The sequence below is a fragment of the Ischnura elegans genome, chromosome 5 (assembly GCF_921293095.1).
Source record: "Ischnura elegans chromosome 5, ioIscEleg1.1, whole genome shotgun sequence".
Classification (NCBI taxonomy): Eukaryota; Metazoa; Arthropoda; class Insecta; order Odonata; family Coenagrionidae; genus Ischnura; species Ischnura elegans.
In genome coordinates this window covers 122,736,914-122,756,107 of record NC_060250.1, presented here as the reverse complement: position 1 = coordinate 122,756,107, position 19,194 = coordinate 122,736,914, and the positions used below count along the sequence as shown (strand labels likewise).

The 19,194-nt window shown below is 37.0% G+C and overlaps 2 protein-coding genes across 5 annotated transcripts in view; one reads left to right on the top strand and one right to left on the bottom strand.

Annotated features, from left to right (window-relative positions):
- The first annotated feature begins 175 nt into the window (after positions 1-175).
- LOC124159506 (splicing factor 3B subunit 4) lies at positions 176-9,912 on the top strand. The gene is made up of 6 exons (XM_046535360.1): positions 176-311; positions 569-652; positions 2,772-2,917; positions 3,002-3,130; positions 4,763-5,489; positions 9,140-9,912. Exons 1-6 carry the CDS (start codon positions 278-280, stop codon positions 9,316-9,318), a joined length of 1,299 nt encoding a protein of 432 aa, XP_046391316.1. The 5' UTR covers positions 176-277; the 3' UTR covers positions 9,319-9,912.
- Positions 9,913-11,716: 1,804 nt separating this feature from the next.
- LOC124159504 (carbohydrate-responsive element-binding protein) overlaps positions 11,717-19,194 on the bottom strand; it is a 117,909-nt gene continuing 110,431 nt past the window's right edge. For all 4 annotated transcript variants that reach the window (XM_046535356.1, XM_046535358.1, XM_046535355.1 and 1 more), the window contains 3 exons: positions 16,914-17,037; positions 15,775-15,904; positions 11,717-12,317 (listed from right to left, as the gene is read on the bottom strand). In XM_046535356.1, the coding sequence (XP_046391312.1) occupies positions 12,166-12,317; positions 15,775-15,904; positions 16,914-17,037 (406 nt within the window). In that variant the 3' untranslated portion in view covers positions 11,717-12,165. The remainder of the gene's footprint in view (positions 12,318-15,774; positions 15,905-16,913; positions 17,038-19,194) is intronic.

Genomic DNA, 19,194 nt, shown 5'->3' with positions numbered 1-19,194 from the left:
TGACGGTGACACACAAGAGCTAGAGTACTTGGAGGCGTCGACCGACAGCCAAGGCAATTTTCGCGATAAATAAAGGGTATGAAAAAGAATGGATTGGCGTAGAAAATCCCTCGCTGGATCTTCGGTGTCTCAGTCTCAGGTAACATCAAGGTTTTCAATAATTTTGAATCTTTCCGTCATTCCCTCTGGTTTTACTCCCTCTTTCGTCCACACACGAGTTAAAAACAATTGAAATTTCGTAAGATAAAAGAACAGCGGCATAAACATAAGCAAAAGTATGGCGGCAGGACCGATTGCCGAGAGGAATCAAGGTATTTTCGGCTTATATTCTGTACATATTTTTAATTTTTTTATTATCACTATTACTTTCGTTGTTTTAGGTATAAGTAAGCGTAATTTAAATATCAATCTTGGTGTATTCGTGGAATGTTCGCCATCCGTCGGAGCCGGCTCATTACTTCTTTGCATATTTTGCTGTGAACATTTTTGCTCTGCTTTTTCCGTGGAGGCAATGTGCCCATTGAAAGGAAAATGGTAGTATTGGTATCATTTTTTTCTCTTCTTGCAGATGCCACCATCTATGTTGGTGGTCTCGACGAGAAAGTTTCAGAAGCCCTGCTTTGGGAGTTGTTTGTGCAGTCGGGGCCAGTTGGTAGGTACTTCACGTTATAACTGTTGATATCAGTAAAAACAAGGTTCTATAATTGATTATAATGACTGATTGAAATGCATTCTGTACGTACGTGCACCTATCCATAACTGGGCATATTGTAGGCAAACACCGCCTTGTCAGCATGCTTGTAATTCATGGTTATGTTGTCAATATTTAATAGCGCACACAGAATAAGCTGTGATATTGTAAGACTCGGTAGTTAATGCCATTCTAAATTCCTAATGTAGTTGTTCCATTGACGTCAAGGCGTTACATTTTTTATTCTCAAATAATAGTTCATGCTCTTGTTGGGTAACAGTCAATTTCGGAATTTTCAAATTAAAATTCCCACTGTCGAAAACTTCATTCGAAATTTTCATTTTTCATGACAGTTACTAAGTATGAAACTCCTTATTGTTGTAAAGCACTTCTACTAGTAGGAAATTGATTTCAGGAATTAGAAGCTACTTATTTAACCGGGCTAAAATATAGTTTTCTTTTAAGTGGTACTAAACCAAAATAGGTCATTGCATTATAATTTATGCTGTAAATATATTGTAAAATCTACCTGACAAAACTGCTGATAATGTGGAAGAATGGCAAAGTTCGAAATGAAAGTAGGTGTTTTGGACACTCGTAGATTAGCCATCCTGTCTTCACCTTCCCCAGAAAGTAAAATCAATATCGGAGTATGTATGCTAACTATCACTTTGGCCCCTATACACGGCGAATGATTTCATTCGCATGATCATTCACCGTGTATAGCGGCCTTAAGTAGCAGTAGCACTTAGCATTTAGTTAGAGATTTAGCAGAGGCTGCTCGATTCCTGCTTGAGTGTTGTTTTGTGATGAGCCAGTCAATGCTTGATGCCAGGTCTCTGTCCACCTTTCCTTCCCCATTACACAAATGACCTAAGGTGTTGCTTGCCTCCTCCTAATACGTACTGTATGATACAATGCACATGACTGTGAAATATAATGTATTTGGACCTCTTGTGTAAGGGGTGTTTTGTGTGTGATATTCTGAGCTGGGTTTTGGTCTAGGTCGACATTACTTAGGGACAGGGACTGATTCATGGTAGACGCACAGAACTCGATTTACTTTTTACAGTGCACAACTTCATTGCTACAATACAGTCATATCATGATAATCTTTTTCCTTGAATGTTTTATTCAGATTTTATTAAAAACCGTTATTTTTCAATGCAAGCAATTCGCATTTAAGCTGCATTTCCCAAAATATATGTTAGGTGATGTATTTTGTACATTTATTATCAAAAATGCTAGTTTTTCAACATGGGTGAAAATTGCTCAGAATTGTCTAGATTAGTATACATACACTTCAGTACTAAATGTATCCTGTTACCACAGTCAGTTTGGTGAGATAAAATTTTCCATTCACCATGAAATCTCCCTCATTAAAAATTTTCAATGATATAAAGTTCAATATCATAAATTCTATTTTATTCGTTAAGTTTTTCAGCTGGTAATAGTTAACTTGTAGAGGTGTGACAGGAAAAGGGAATGAACATGTGTTCATCTTATTTTCTGAAACTCTTTCACCAGTCATTTGTGCTAATGTTATTAGATTTTAGAATGATTTTCTGTTAAATTTATGTGATAAAAATCAAAAGTTTGTTATAATTTAAAAAGTAGTAATTTTAACCACCTGTTTGATAACATCCACCATATGCCAAACTGTATTTACATGTTTATTTTTCTCTGAATAATTTAATCATATCCTATTTACATAGTTTTCGGTTAGTTCACTATTTAAAACTGGTATATTACCATTAATCTTAAGGCTTCTTATTAAAAATTCAATTTTTGTAAGTTTCTTCATGCATAAGTGTATTTATTGTATGGATAGTTCAATGTTTGCTAGTCTACAGCTGTTTTTACTCAGAGTGGCTGTTTTTATTGGGCATCATATCTTACTTTTGGCTCATTTTTGTTTTCAATGATTAAATTTTTCTGTTTGCTATGGTCTTTATTCTCATGAAGCCAGACACAGAACAGGAATAAATCTATTATTATTATTATTTCATTATAATGATAAAAAATTCCTTTTGATGTGCTACATATTGTTTACTTTGCTCTTATTTTGTAAAATTTACAGTCAATGTGCATATGCCCAAAGATAGAGTTACTCAACAGCACCAAGGGTATGGATTTGTTGAGTTCATGGGTGAGGAAGATGCAGATTATGCCATCAAGATAATGAACATGATAAAGTTGTATGGGAAACCCATCCGTGTGAATAAGGTAACTATGATAATGTCTTATATTATGTATTTCATTTTATGCTTACTCTTGATTGCATCTAATGTGAACTCTTGTTTTGAATAGGCATCTGCTCATCAAAAAAATTTGGATGTTGGTGCAAATATATTCATAGGAAATTTGGACCCAGAAGTGGACGAAAAACTACTCTATGACACATTTTCTGCATTTGGAGTAATTTTGCAAACACCGAAGGTTTGTCTTTTATTTTCTCTTATTTTATAAGCCATGCAAGGAATTATTTGGTGCATACTTACTCGTTATTTTTGTTTATGCCTGATTAAGATTATTCAATGTATTAAGTGAATTATGATGATATAATTATTATGATAATGTGATTCTTACAAGGAGTTAATATTTTTACAAGGGTAAAATCTAGTAAGATAAAGGAAGTACTGTCTGAAGAGCTTCGCGGTGTAGAACCAAAATATTGAAACAAATAAAGTTTGATTTACTTTTCAGTTTGCTTAGTATTGCTTAGTAATATATTGTGTTGTACTGTATCCAAGGCCTATTTAAAGTCAAGGGAGATTGCATGCACCTGAGAACTAATATCCAAAACTGTGTTACATGTCACTTAGCTGTTTTTTTTTTGGAAAGTCAATGCGCCTTGGTAAAATACCCTCAAATATTAAAAAAAGACAATTTGCATACAGATATATTATTTTTAATGTTGTTCATTATCCTTTTTTTTTTAAATGGTACACTCTGTGTCAGTTTTCCATTTTGTGGGAAATTCTCCACTTTTTAAAGAGTTATTAAACGATTGACATAGAGGTTGAGCTATAATCTCTTAGTCATTTACAATTTTTTAGGCATATGGTCCGGACCAATAGACATTTTGACACTTAAACTTTGGATTGATTTGGGCAAGGCATTCACTAACGCACTCTAACCTAAAGGTGGTTTTTTTTTTGAGTTGCATAAGCAAACGTAAAATATTCTTAAATGCATTAACTATTTCTCTTGGTTTAGTAAATTCCTTGGCATTTCTTGTAAGTACTTCAAGAATATAGCCACTATTCATATTATTTCATTTTTTTGAAGTAAATACTGAAAGCATTTTTAATATCTTCTTTAACTTCTATTCGTAAATTATTGTATTCTGATTTGTTATATTATGTTCCGATTATCTTGAATTTGGTCATAACTATACCGTGAATACTTGTGCCTTGACAATTAACATTTACATTGATCAGTTTATTGAAATAACTGTAACACATTTCCAAACCAATAATGACCACATTAATACTTGAAATAGCTTCTCAATCTTTGTTGCACAGCTCCTTGTATATATATAATTTGAAGTAGTTGCTTCGTTTAAACTTATATGAACTGCCAAAATCACCTTGTGGGTTCTTTTTGGTGCCACAGTCATAGTGGATTATTACTGTTGGAGTGTTGTGATCTTTTATAATCACTGGCAACATACAGTGAATTACCTCAATACGTTTTTTGACTGCATTGGCAAGAACAAAATCAAGGTATTTTCTGTAACTATTTTCATTCCATATGTTATATTCTGTATTTCCATTCTATTTCGATGTAACTATAAAAAACAAAACCACTGCTACATGTGGCCTCGCTCCATTGTTATGTATTAGTTTTTATGTGATATTTCATTTTTTGAGCCAAGGTATGATGAGGTTCATAACTTTCCTTAAGCTAGGTGATAATATATATTAGATAAAGGTAATATTATTCATTATATGGATACTTATTTTACATTTGAAACTTCAAAGAGTAATTGGTGACACTCCTCTGCCTGATTAGAAACAAAACCCCAAGAATTTTACCTTATCTTCTGTTTTCCCCATTTGTTCTTAGATCATGAGGGATCCAGAAACGGGGAACTCAAAGGGCTATGCATTTATCAACTTTGCAAGCTTTGAGGCATCTGATGCAGCCATTGAAGCGATGAATGGGCAATATCTGTGCAACCGTCCTATCACCGTCTCGTACGCTTTCAAGAAGGATGCCAAGGGAGAGCGGCATGGTTCGGCTGCCGAGCGACTCCTCGCTGCCCAGAACCCCCTTTCGCAGGCAGATCGCCCCCACCAGCTGTTTGCCGATGCTCCCCCTCCGATGCAGGCAACACTCCCTCCTGCCCCTCCCCCTCCCCCATCCTCCCTGGCCATGCACGGTCTCACCATCGTCCCCCCACCCCCTCCGGCCATGCCCTCTGGAACCAACATTCCTCCCCCGCCCCCCGTACCACCCCCTGCTGGCGTCCCACCCCCTCCCATGATGCCCCCCATGTCAATGGCTTCTGGGCCACCCCTGCCCCCTGGTGGCCAGCCGCCCTTGCCTCCGATGCCTCCGCCTCCTCCCCCAGGCAGTGCCATGCGGCCTCCCATGCCGGGGATGCCTCCAATCCCTTCTGGAGGTCCTCCCTCGAACCAGATGGGTACCATGCCACCCATGCCTCCACCCCCTCCAGCAGGAGGGCCGCCGCCAAGGATGATGCCCCCATGGCAAGGAGGGGGTAACGTCCCTCCCCCACCACCGCCCCATCCAGGAATGCACCATCCACAGGGGATGCCCCCTCCACCTGGTAAGTTCCCCTCCTTATTTCCATTCTCTTGTATTTGCTAACCCATTATTATGATTGATATTAATCCATAATTATTAACATGTTTTTGTTCACTGTCAACCCATTTTTTTGTCCATTCGGGTACAGGTTGCTACAGATCAGGGTAAGTGAAGGGAACCTCGCAAATACATAGCTAAATTTACCTACGTCATGACAAGTGTATCTTGAGTCACCGTTTTTTTTTTCATGAAAAAGACTCTTTCGCGTGTCACTTTATGTTTGCTAAAATACTTAGACTTTTACTAATAGTGGTCAAGTTTGCAAGTTACTGTTTTTCTATGTGTTATTGAAAGGAGCATGTTTAAAAAAGAATCTAAAGAAATTTGATTTCATTAACTCTTGCCCTTCAAAATATGATGTACTGATCAAAAGGAGAGAGTGAAATAATGTAGGGAAATGAATATTTTTGTGAGGGAACAGCCAAGGAATTTGAATTTGGGTATCTTGTACCAATGCTCGTTTAGATATGAACTTTTTACATAAGTCAGCATGGTCAGTAATAGCTTTGTGGAGAAGTTTGATGTTTTTTTATGTCTTAGGATTTTGGTATCACTACAGGATGCAATATCTTGAATGAAGTCCATTGTGTAAAAGTATCATACCATGTACAAACTTATTTGCATGACCACATAAATTGAAAATTGTCCACTTAATTTTGTGTCTATTGTACGATAACCCTGCAATGGAAATAATGTGCCTTTTTTACAAATTATCAGTCAAATGGTTTCTATTTTCAAATTCCTATGTTTTAGAGTTGTTTGCCTTAATTATCATTGGTATTACATTTAAATTCTAGCTGTAAAATACCTTGACATTATTTAAGTAACAAATTGAATCACGCTATTAATTTGTTATGGTATGTAATAAATCAGATAGTTCATGTGGATCACATGGTTCATTAAAAATCACTGCATAATAGGAAATGGAAATATGCAGAAATGAAGTTGACGCACGGTAATATCCCATTGTAAAGAATCTGATTCTACATGATGATGGTGAAAAAGTAATGACAGATACAATAATGACATTATGAAAACTTTTAGTGCAGTATGTCATAAAAAAGAATGAAAAATGATGTTTCAAGCAAATTTTGGCTTTGGTAGTTGAGGTAAAGCATGTAATATGTGTGCAATTAATGTGGTAAAAAATTCTCATTCTTCTCTCAGGAATGGAATTTAGTATATTTCTCTTAAATCTGCCTTTTTTTCATAATTTTAGTTATTCATTATTGATGTAACCTACTGCAAATCTAAGCAGAAGCTTTGATGAATTTGTTGCTCATCATGTTATTTGGGACTACTGTTGTCATTTGGCTTGTAGTGTTGGTATTGATTTGTTCATTTCTGGTTTGAGCTAAGTCGCTGTGGTCATTTAGTTTGTAGCTTTCATCTCAAGTCGCAGGGCTTAACTTGAAGTGTTCATTTTGATCAGCATGATTTACAGTGGAACCTCGATCTGTCATTTTTCAGGGGGATGGATGAAAAAAACGATGAATGCGGGAAAACGATCAATGCGGGAATGTTTGTCCGGGTTGCCTATGTCCCAGGATCCGCTGGATTTTTGCGAATCATGGCATTCATTAATGGATTCAAACGAGATTTCAGCTGATTACAGGAATATTATTACTTTATCGAAACACTTAGGTCATATTGTTGATTCGACTTATCTCTCTTTCTAAAATCCTAAAGGAACAAGCCGCCTTGCTAAAAGATGTTTGCACTCCACTCGGAATTTTCACGGCTATTATGCATTTCTGTCTGATGTAAAAATTCTTATCCATCAAATGCCATTTCAAGCACACGTATTAACGAGAGAAATGTGCGTGTTATGCCTCAAACAACTGATTTTGCCGACGCAGTGATTGGTTATGAGATGGATCAAGAAGGCCAAAAATAGTTTATTATTTGAAATGTTCCTTTCTATCAATTATATTTTTAATATGATTGAGGCAATGTGGCGTTAATCGTCAGCGGCACGCCCACCTGATCCTCGGCTTCATCCCACTTCTTGTTTTCACCAGGGATCTCGCTCTACCCCCACCCCTGCCGTCATGTGCTACCGGACATACCGAGGCGTTCTGCAATATTCACGCATTTCTAGCCCGGATTCTTTTCTTCATCATCAATTATTTTCAGTCCATCTTTTAAAGTTCTCACTTGTGTCTTCGGAAGGGCCATGGTCAGAAGACGAATAAGAATAAAACTAATAAAAATGAAACCGGACTCCATTGAACCCACACAGAAAACACTCGCTAGTTTTAAGTCAACCCACCCCGGAAAGTACGGAACCACTCGTATGAGGTGAAGTTCGGCACTAATGCTATCGCGTATGGCGTGGGCCGAGCTTGCTGCAGAGGGTGAAGCATGGCCACATGACTGCGCAATGAAATTTTTTATCCTGTAGAGAAGGCAACTTACCCACTCATTTCTAACAATAAGTAGCGTAACTCTAGATGAGCAGATGAATTCAGATTGCTAGTAGAGAGAAACAAAATATCCTGAGAAGGCATCGCTTCGTTAGCAACTCAGACAAGTGAGACTTGTAGCATAACTCATAAATTGTAACCAGATGCCCTGTTTTCGAAAAAAAATCGCATCAACTGCCGTGAAGCTCACTATCAGCTGCGATGATATCATTATTCGCCAGAAATCACCATCGTATTATTCCAACTATTTCCTTGCTTAAAATGGTTAAATAACGTTAGAAATACGTCGTGTTTGGTATCAATCTTTTCTGAATTACGTGCACATCACTAATATCTCAATATAATAAAAGTATAATACCAATTGCCGAAATTCATTTTTAGATACCTTTTGGGCTAATTGGTGATTCATGCAGCAGTTGACCTCCACCTTTGAAGCGAGTCGTTTAAAAAAAAAGTCAGCGGTCGAGAGAGGGGGAGGCGTGAAAAAGGTTTCTTTTGTTCTCGAGTAACTTGATATTTTCTTTCGAAGCTAAGGTCGTCGAAATACGATCCCTGCTCGAGCTGGGACCTTTTTTTTATTTCGGAGAAGAAGAAAGCTTCAACCGGGGGGGAGGCGATTGCCTCGAGTGCTGAATGGAGGGGGATCTTGGGAAATGCGCTAATGTAACTATCCCACGGCACTCTGCTTCTCCCTATCGCATTTCAATCTCCTGGGGAAGATTCAAACAATGTGACTATCGTTATTAGCCATAAATAACACGTTGTAAACACTTCGTCTCATTTTTATCAAACGATGAATGCGGGAAAATTATTCGACGGGACAGCGATCTCCAAACGATCAATGCGGGAAAACGATACTTCGGGGAACGATAGATGCGGGAAAAAATTACATTGTCTTTATGGAACTTAATTTGGGACCAGGAGCGGCGAACGATGAATGCGGGAAAACGATAAATCGGGGTTCCACTGTATTTGATTTACGTATATGATTAATCGTGTTCATGGTCAGAAAGAGCATTTCATCGGCATGAACCAAATCACAGTACTAGAATCAATGAAATGAATAAAAAAAACACCTTTTATGCTATTGAACGTATGTTATTGCATATTTTGTTCTGAAAAAAGCAGTTTAAATCCATTGTGGTGGAATAAACAGGGATCTCACCACTTTCCTCTTATGTTGCAGGTGGTATGCCTCCACCAGGGTGGAGGCCACCCCCTCCAGTGCGGCCCCCATATGGCAGACCCCCATTCCCTCCGAGGGGTCCTCCACCCCCTCCACGTGGCATGCGCCCCCCTCCACCACCGAGGAATATGAGGCCCCTTGTACCAAATCAGCAAGGCTCAAATGAATCTAATTATTAAGGTAGTCTTGTGGTGTTCTTCCATGTGGAAGATGCCAAATATGTACTTGTGAAATGGACTACACACCACAGTAGGGTGCGTTGCTGTACTCCTGAAAAGTATGGAGTTTCATGTTTTAGATTGACTGACTTAGCAGTCACTGGGAATTTTTTGTGGAAGCCAAATGATTGCATTTGGGTTTATTAAATTTTTAATAACTTTATTTTGTAATAACCGACTCGGTGAAATTCTCAACCAGATTTTCATTATATGTTTGAATGTTTCAAAGCTGGTGATACAGAATGCCTTTTCAATTAGTTGAGTTCTCATAAAAAATTTTCATGTCATTAATATTGAATACTAAGAACTGCTGCATTTATTAATGTATAATATTGTCAGTTTTGGAGAGGCATATATTATTTTGCATAAGCTGCGTAATGCCAATGATTGAAACTTGATTCTGACACATATTCCTCTAAAATGCCTATTTTACATTGCTGTTCACTGTTTTTATACAGTGCATCATTTAAGGAGTGTATCATTCCTTCATTACCCCGAAAAAGTTTTGTTACTGTGTAAATACAAAGATTAAATAATGATAACAATTACGATTTACCAGTATTTTATTCTATTTATTTTTTATTTTAATGTCTTTTTGATATTTTTAAAAGTATTATGTACTAACCTTTATTTGTGTTCATCCTCTTTATGAAAGGAGAAATACATTTTTATTCATCAACGGTCATAGTTCTACTAGTTCACAGTCCTGTACAAAAAGATGAACCACTTTCATGCTCAGGAAGGCTGAATATATCCTGAAAAGCATGCCTAGGAGGAAGTGACAATTCAGTGTCCACTCAACTTGTGGTGCATTCAATAACACAACCCTTCTTGGAACAAAGAGTAGCTAAGGATGGACTAGCTCGGAAGTGTGAGGGCAAAATATTTTTCCTTCTAGTCTAATTGTGTCTCTTGTTCCTTATGGCTCTCAACATTCCTGAAATTATTAACGTTACATTCTAAAAAGGAGAATGGTGGTGGAAGCGGTCATATTTGTCAGGTGCTACCTCTGCCTTGGAGCCAATAGATGGGTCAAGTGAAGGGATTATGGGGGTCCGGGTGCATGGCGACTGGCTGACCGCAGATTGGCCCAAGCTACCAAGCTGTTGTCATGATTTCATAAAGCTTCTAAGTACGTGAAATTGTTAAAATTAATCATAGAACAGTAGTAATGAAAAAAACAGTAAATGCCATTTCACGAGGATGATGACATAAGTAGACTATGATTAGCAGCTATGTTGCATATTTTGAAAATTAGAAATTATAGTGAAAAAGCTTAGATTTCTCAAGTCCCACCCCACCTTGGAACCTATTGTCATGGATGGCTTTAGTGAAGTGGACATAAAGGTCCCCAATATGGCGACTGGCTGACTGCAGGAGGTCCTCTGCATAACCATCAATAAGCAGAATAACTAATTGCTGGAATTCAAAGCCAGAAAATTATTCTTTCCAGAAAGTTTACTTATCATTTCTAGCTTCAGCACAAATTGGAAACTTCCTCGAAGTTCCCATTGACCAAGTTATGTTTCAATCAGATAATATTTTTTGTTCAGCGTTGGCAATAAAATCTGAATTTCATAATTAGAACACAGATATAAAGCCTCTCATTTTGCCATGAAAAGATGCCTACAAATTTTGTATTATTTTAAAAAAAGTGAGTTTTCCTCATGAAGTTGCTCAATTAAATCAATTCATGGAACAGGTACAGCAAAAGAGAGCTGGCAAGAGGGCCGCTTTTATTTCGAGGTGTCTATGAACTTGAACAGAAAAACAGCAAATTTCTGTTTTTAAGTTTGGTGAAAAATGTTAATGGCCCTACTCCATGATGAGGTAAGCTGTGATGCTAATTTTTGTGTCCTCAACTTGCTGGGTAAATTATATATTTAATAAAATACTGGTGCAAGGTTAGACTATTTTTGATTGGCTTCCAAACCTTAGACCACAGTCCTTCACTTTTTGCACATTTGCTTTTCAGGCATATCAGACTTAACTGTTGTGTACAGACACCATAATAATTATAAATCCAAATTAATGTGATTATCTAATATATTTGCTAAATTTATAGTTTATGTAATTAAAACTTTTATAAACATCTTAGTCAACAGAAGGTCAACGTTATACTAATAAATTTTATGCCTCCAACACAAAAAAGTTAGCTTATTAAAAGTTTTAAAAAGGCATAATTTTCACTCTTGAAATTAGACTATGCTTGTGGGTTTTCCAGTAGAACAATTGTCATCAGACATCAAACAATGTATTGGAAACCCAAAATCCATGACAGCATATTCTACTCATTGTGGAACTATAAAAATATAAATTTCTTCAATAAAAATATTTCAGAATTTTTAATAAAACCATCTTTACTTTTAGAATTTATTAGATCAACTATAACAGTTATTAACATTTGTACATTTTGACAGTTTTTGTACATGATATAATTGGTATGGGTTGAGCTATTTGCAACATGTACTCAGCCATTGGAGTTGCTATAAAGCTTCAAGGAAGACAAATTATTTACCATTGCATTCCTTGCATAAGTAATCCCCGCTGGGATCATTTTAGTATAAAGAGGTAGCCTGCAACAATCTTGCCCCTTCATATACCACAGTCATCGTGTGACTCATTTTGAATTTTGTGACCCCATGATCTTTAGGTGAGCTAGTCACCAGAGCAGATTCAAATGGAATCGAGGCTGCCCACACAACATCAGCCACGCTGCATTTAAGGCAGTACAACTTCTGCTAATGAGAGCATGCCATGGCTCCTGAAAGCTCAAACACTTCTTGAACTCTTGATACAGGTTTTGGGTCACTGGACAGGCGGTGGCCTTGGAGGCACCCTCGAAGATATATTGTTTCCTTCTCCTGATGTGACAGCCCTTGTTGCCTCCTCAGGAAGTCGAGACGGATCAGAGAGAATTTCAGTAGCAGTGCACAAATAGCGTAGGGAATTCAGAACAGCTGCAATCATACAAGAGCAAAAAGTACAAATACAGTAAAAGGCTCTAAATTCAATGTTGAAGCACAAAAATTTAGTCACAAATATCTATACTTGGTTCTTTCCTCATAAATTTGATTTTAAGACGTGACATGATTGAATAGCATGTGTCATCATTAAAATATGTACTGGACATGGAACAAGTTCACCAACTAAAGAGAAAGCTGTCAAAGAAAAATTGTCCACAGGCAAAGGTTAATGTCTGATGTAAGTACATATACCAGGACTAGCCACGGTGATAACTTTTACGGGTGTCACCTGCAATGCACAAATTGTGCGAAAAATCTAACACTCGTGGATCCAATCTACTAGTGGATTTTTCGCACAAGATTAATGTCACCAGGTCAGGCAAAGGTCAGTGATCACCAAACCTGAACTTAACTAAAAGATATGTAATTTTCTGTTCATTTTTTCTTCGTTTCCAAAATTTGACAAGATAAATAAATATTGATGTTTTCTCATCTTTTATTTAAAGTAGAACTTTCAGAATCAAAGAACGTTCACAACAACATAAGTGGTGATGAATCATTGATCTATATCTACGAGTGTGGATCATAACACCAATCTTCATTATGGCTCATACTACTTATTGCTGAGGCCTCTGCAAGTAATTTATTGATATTAATAATAAAAATTTTCATTGTTCCAAGAGATCACATGTACAGAAGACAATGGAAGTTGTCAGAATAATAATAGTTACAATTAAGGAGGTATAGGAATAGTATACGACATTGCCATAATGTTTTATAACACCTTAGGAGAGGATGAAAACGTAACATATATCTTGCCCTGAGACCAACTTCGCTATTAGCAGGTCTCATTTCAGTTAGCCTTCGTTAAAAGCAGGATTTTTTTACACGGCAGATAGGCCTTTTTTGATGGGATACTTCCACTAAGTTCAATGCTTGCCTTTGCTATCAGCGAGTACATTAAAAGTGAGCTCTTTTGCCGTAACATTTTAGTAAGATTTTTCAAAATTCACATTGTTAGAGTAAATACATTTTTCTGACCTTAATTATACATGGTATATGTATTAGAAAAACATTACATCCCTAAGAAACATAATTTGCCTATCATTTCTAAACATTTGGCTCGTATGCCTCAGTGTTAGTATAGTCGTACACAGTGACATAGCCAGGAATTTCGTTCGAGAGGGGGTGTGGGGGTCCAAAACCAGGGAGGGAAATTTTTGAAAAACATGGTACTTAGTAATGGGTATTAAATAGAGATGGGTCGAATATCAGATTTCTCGAATTCGAATTCAAATATTAAATCATTGCTTGAATATTCGAATATGTACCTCGAATACTAAACGATGAATGCGGGAATGTTTGACTCAATTGCCTATGCAGCAGGAAACACAAGATTTTGAGGAGTAATTTTGATTTCCTTTAAAGGATTCGAACAGGAATCTAGCTGATTAATGGAATATTTTAATTTTATGGAAACAATTGGGCAAATAGTTGATTCAACTAACATCTCTCTCAAATATTCTAAGGGGACACACCACCTCGCAAAAAATGATTGCATGCCGTCTCCGCATTTACACTGCTACGATGGATTTCTGTCTGATGTATACATTCTTATCTACCAAATGCCATTTCAGCGGCACGCCCATCTGATACTCGGCTTCATCCAACTTCTTATTTTCAACAGGTAGCTCGTTTTACCACCTCTCCTGCTGTCAAGTACTAGCGGACAATCTGAGGCGTTTTGCAAAATACACGCACTTCTCCACCGGATTTTCTTCAATTATTTTCAGTCCACCTTAGGAAGTTCTCATGAGATAAAAATATGAATTCGAATTTCTATCAGGGAGAAACCAAATATCCTGAGAAAATATCCCTTCGTCTGTGACTGTAACAATAGAGATTTATAGCACAACTCATAAATTGTAACTTGATATGTATATGTTTTCGGAAAAAAATGCCGCATCAACTTCCGAGAAGCTCAGCTGCTCATATCGAGTATCGCCAGAATGCTAAGTCTCCATCGTATTTAGACAATTATTTACTCGCGTAAAATGCTTAAATAAAGTCATAAATGTGTCGTGTTTGGTCTTACTCTTTTTTAAATTACGCGCACATTACTAATATTTCAATCCATTGAAGGTGTAATATCAATTGCCGAAAGTCATTGTTAGACACCTTTTGGGCTAATAGGTGATTCATGCAGCAGTTGACCTCCAGAAACTGGGAACTTTGAAGCAGGTAGGCAGAAAAAGGTCAGTGGGTGAGGAAAAGGGGGGCGCGAATCACGTTTCTATTGTTCTCGTGTAACTTGATTTTTTTTCGAAGCTTAAGTCATCGTAATATGATCCGTGCGCGAGCTGTGACCTTTTTTTTATTTCGGAGAAGAGGAAAGCCTCAGAGTGGGGGCTAGTGCTGAATGGAGGGGGATACCGGATCTTGGGAAATGCGCTAATGTAAGTATCCCACGGTACTCAAACAGCAGTTGACATCCAGAAATGAGGAACTTCGAAGCAGGTAGGCTGAAAAAGGTCAGTGGGGGAGAAAGAGGGAAGGATGAAACACGATTCTATTATTTTCTTATTTTCCGAGTCAACTACCAACGACAGTGAACAGCGCGAAATTCAAATTATTCGAGAGTGTACCTTTAGCATAATTATTGGAGACCTCGAAAATCGAATACTTTCTAGTATTAGCAGATACTATTCGCACATCTCTAGTTTTAAACTAATTTTAACATATTCGAACTTTTCATAATCGAACAAACTTCATTTGTTAAAGAAATATTTTTTAAATTCATGATTTTTCAATATTTTTTTTCTGTTAACAAGGATAATGATTGTGTTTTTATATTTTGGAGTGGGTTAGGACCCCCGAGACCTCCCCTGGCTACGCCACTGGTCGCACATCAATTTGTGTAGTGGTGGCTAAACAATTGTGGGGCTACTGGGTCAATTTATGGAGCTCAAATAACCGTGAAAAATATATTATTGCAGAGGGATCAACTATATTTTGGAGTAGGAACGTGTTTTACTTAACCCTGTTTTCCCTCAATTTTACAGTTTCTAGTGGAATAAAATTGCGTGATATTTCTGAGAGCACCCCTCCCCCTCACACATGAGATGACCACCTCACCTTACCCCCCAAAGGCGTCACGTAATAAATTAAGGCTCCCCATGGAAGATTTGATAACAGCAAGCTGAGTCGCCCACTTAAAGAAAATATAACTTTGACTCATCTGCATAAATGACCTACAAAGAATTTCAACCGAATATAAATCTTGAGTATGATTTTGATTGTCTTTTATCAGACTATGGTCTCTTAATTTCCATTTTATTAGGAGTTCAAATTGATAGTAATCTTTTTTTTGATAGTTTAAATACTAGATTGCATTTGCTGATAGGAGAGCAAAGATATAAGCTAAAAAAAATACTTTTACTATGGCACTAACCTGGCCTAAGGTCAACAAGTGAACAGTGCTGTTCCACCCATAGCAGAGTTGTTCTGCAGAGATCTTCAAGGCTAGCTGTCGACACTGATGAGTTGTATGACACAAGCAGAGGTTCAAACAGAATACTAAACTGCTCCAGAAATGCATTAAGAGTAGGTAAGGAATAATAGCCAATATATTATAGCAAGTGAATACTTAAAAAAAACTTTCCTTCACTACAATTTATATCCTTCAGCACAGCAGTGGCAGCTCGTCAGGAGAAGTGACCCTACACCTATATTTTGGGAGGATAAATAAGAATGACAATTTTCACGTACTTCAAATACTAAGGAAGTTTTTTTAACGTAACGAACTGTAACAAAATGACCCTGGAGGGTACTGAAATTTTTGTCAAACAGCAACTTTCTAGTTGCTATTGTGAGTCCCCAAGACCCAGCTCTTGCCACTTAACTGGTGAGGAAATGGGAAAGTAGGGGAAATGAGAAATGAGTGTACTGGTATGAGCAGTATCATCACTTGCCATAGCTACCACCTCCTAGGAGATGTGCTCTTAGTCGTACAAAATTCCATTTTGCGATGAACTAATTTACAGTTTTGCACTCCTGTTTGCACGGTTTCATATGGGTGAGTTGGTTTATGAATACTTTCATCACCAGGTCCTAACAGTTTCTTAATACTAAGGTGAAATACTTCAGCCAGCGATTTGAGGAAGCCTACGAAGGAAATGGTAGTGATTATGTAAGCTTCATTAGACATCAGTAATATAATATTGGACTGATTAGTTTTAATTACCCCACCAAAAATTAGCATACAATCATTAGATACTGAAATTACTAAAAATAGAACCGTGTGGTTGTCAAACTGTATATAGACTAAATATTAACCTGCCTGTTTGAATGAGGGGACGTGCCACAAACAAGGAGTAACACTTCACCCCTTTTAAAGGTCATGAGCTACCACTGCTGCAGGATTTGTCCAAGTTCTAATTCTCATCACTCTTGCTAGCAACATTTTGTATGACTAAAGGAATAGCACTAAACTATCTAGTTAAATTAATAGCATTAATATTTAGGTGATTTCTTTCAATGATTTTCCTGTACTATGGATAAATTCATCACCAATTTTTTTTTGAAGGATACAATCCAGAATTTCCAATTTTGTAACGTCCGAACTCGAACAAATTCATCAAACCTCTCTCTCATCTTCCCAGCTCGTTGTCGCGAAACAGGAGCTCCTGTGGCTGGCAACATAGCTTGACAGTTACTGAAAATAAGGATACACTAATTACTACAAAAAATCCACTGGAAATAGACAAATGCTCAGCAACAACACAGGATAGCACATTCCATGTGTGTACTCCACTATATGTTTCGATTATAATTTTTGGGGACTACCTTTGAGTTGCCATTCACCTTCTACACCAACATAATAACACTACACATTACACAGATATTACGTGTATAATAAACTGTAAAAATATCTCTCCACTTTTCAATTAAAACATTAATTTAAAAGCTATTTCATAGGGTATCTGATGAAGCATTCGGTAAAGGACATTGGCAAGCAGTGGCATTGTGAGGGGGTTTCAAGACCCCCATGAAATATAAAAACACAATTTCTTTCCGTTCATAAAAAAATTAAATATAGAAAATCATGAATCTACAAAAGATTTCTTTGAAAATCAAAGTTTTTTTCGATTATGAAAAGTGTTAAAATTCGATTCAAACCCTCTATTTTGTACCCTGTTTTTCAAAAATTTTCCCCCTGATTTTGGACACCCCCATAGTGGGCTGAAATAAAAAATAGCTGGACAAAACCTCAAAATCGATTTTTTTGAGTGCGGAAATTCAAACTTTGCACAGTTGTTGCCAATACAATAGTGCATTTTTTGACGCAAACTGTTTTTCATTGGTAAATTTTTTAAGCAAATTACTTGGCCTCAAAGTTGAACAAAGTTTGCAAAAATTGCTCTCATTGAATTTTTTTCGAAATTCAGCATGCCACACCTTCTGTAGTAATTCAATAGAAAAAAAATTTACAATATTATTATGCGGTTTATTATTGTTAATTCTTGGTAACTTTCATGACTCAGTTGTATTATTTGTGGCTGATGCAATACAAAATGGCGGACCCTGTTTTCCATCGAAATTTTGTGTTCGTGTAGGATTATAAAAAAAGGATCACCGAGTTACCTCGAGATATTTACACCACATATGCAACAAAATCTAAAGAGTAGACTTAAGACCAAAAGGATAATTGCGACCACCTGCGATACCGAAATTAAGATCGATTTTTCGAACGTTTAACATTCTTTACTGCTTCATGCTCTTTCAATATTTGAAATTTGGCCCCTATGGCCCATTGGGCCCTTTGGGTAATCAGTCCATCATTGCACTTTGGGTACTTTTAAATATAATTCTAGATTTAGACAGAAGCCAAGTACTCGTTGAATAAAAATATTCTTTCAGACATCAGGCAATGCATATATACTAAATTAAGTTGTTCCTGCTGAGCTTAACCTCACTTACTTCATGTATATTTCAAGCATTTTGTTGTATCTACTCAAAGCAGAACAACAGTGGCTGGAGTACCATTTCTTTTCAAGAATCAATTCTTTATACTTACAAGGGGAGATCACGTACTTTGCTCCGCTTTTTCAATGTCGTATTTTTTATGGCCTTCGGAATGGTGAACACATCTCTGAACTGATAGTGGTTCCGTTGAATGGGCCTTAGTTTGGCTGTAATTAATTAATTTTCATGCGGTACTTTTCACAAGCCGTATATAATTCCAAAGTATCGCACATTCCACCATCGCAAATGTGTCTTGTGCTCGCCGCTTCCCAAAATCATTCGTAGCCAATCCAATACAATAACAAGAGGCCCGCCGTCAAATGTCATTTCTTTGAAAAAAGCCACTGTTATAGCCCCCTTTAATCTTTCGGTATGTTTTTGAGGAGAGTAGCAAGTGTAGCCTTCATTTCTCCACATTTGAAATGACACTGCTTAAATACCTAAACGCCATTATGATGATAAAAAAACTGTCTCATTTCTATGCCTGCTGCAATTAAAATTAATGAAAAACTTGATGCTGTATGATCACAATGAAGATGACAAAACATACTGCAATGACAAAGCTCGAACCCTGGCCCCCTGGGTAAGAGTCAGATACGTTACCGCTACCCCACCCGACCCGTCTGCTGATATGTGCGATATTTTGGAATTATATACAGCTTGTGAAAAGTATCGCATGAAATTAATTAATTACATCTAAACTAAGACCCATTCAGCTTAAGGTTGGATGGCGATATTTGGTGGAACTTGTTCGCAGGAAACATAATGAAATACACTTTTGTATGTTCCACAAGAGTTTTTAATTTAAGTTAACGACCTTTTTTTATGTTAACGACCTTTTGTACCC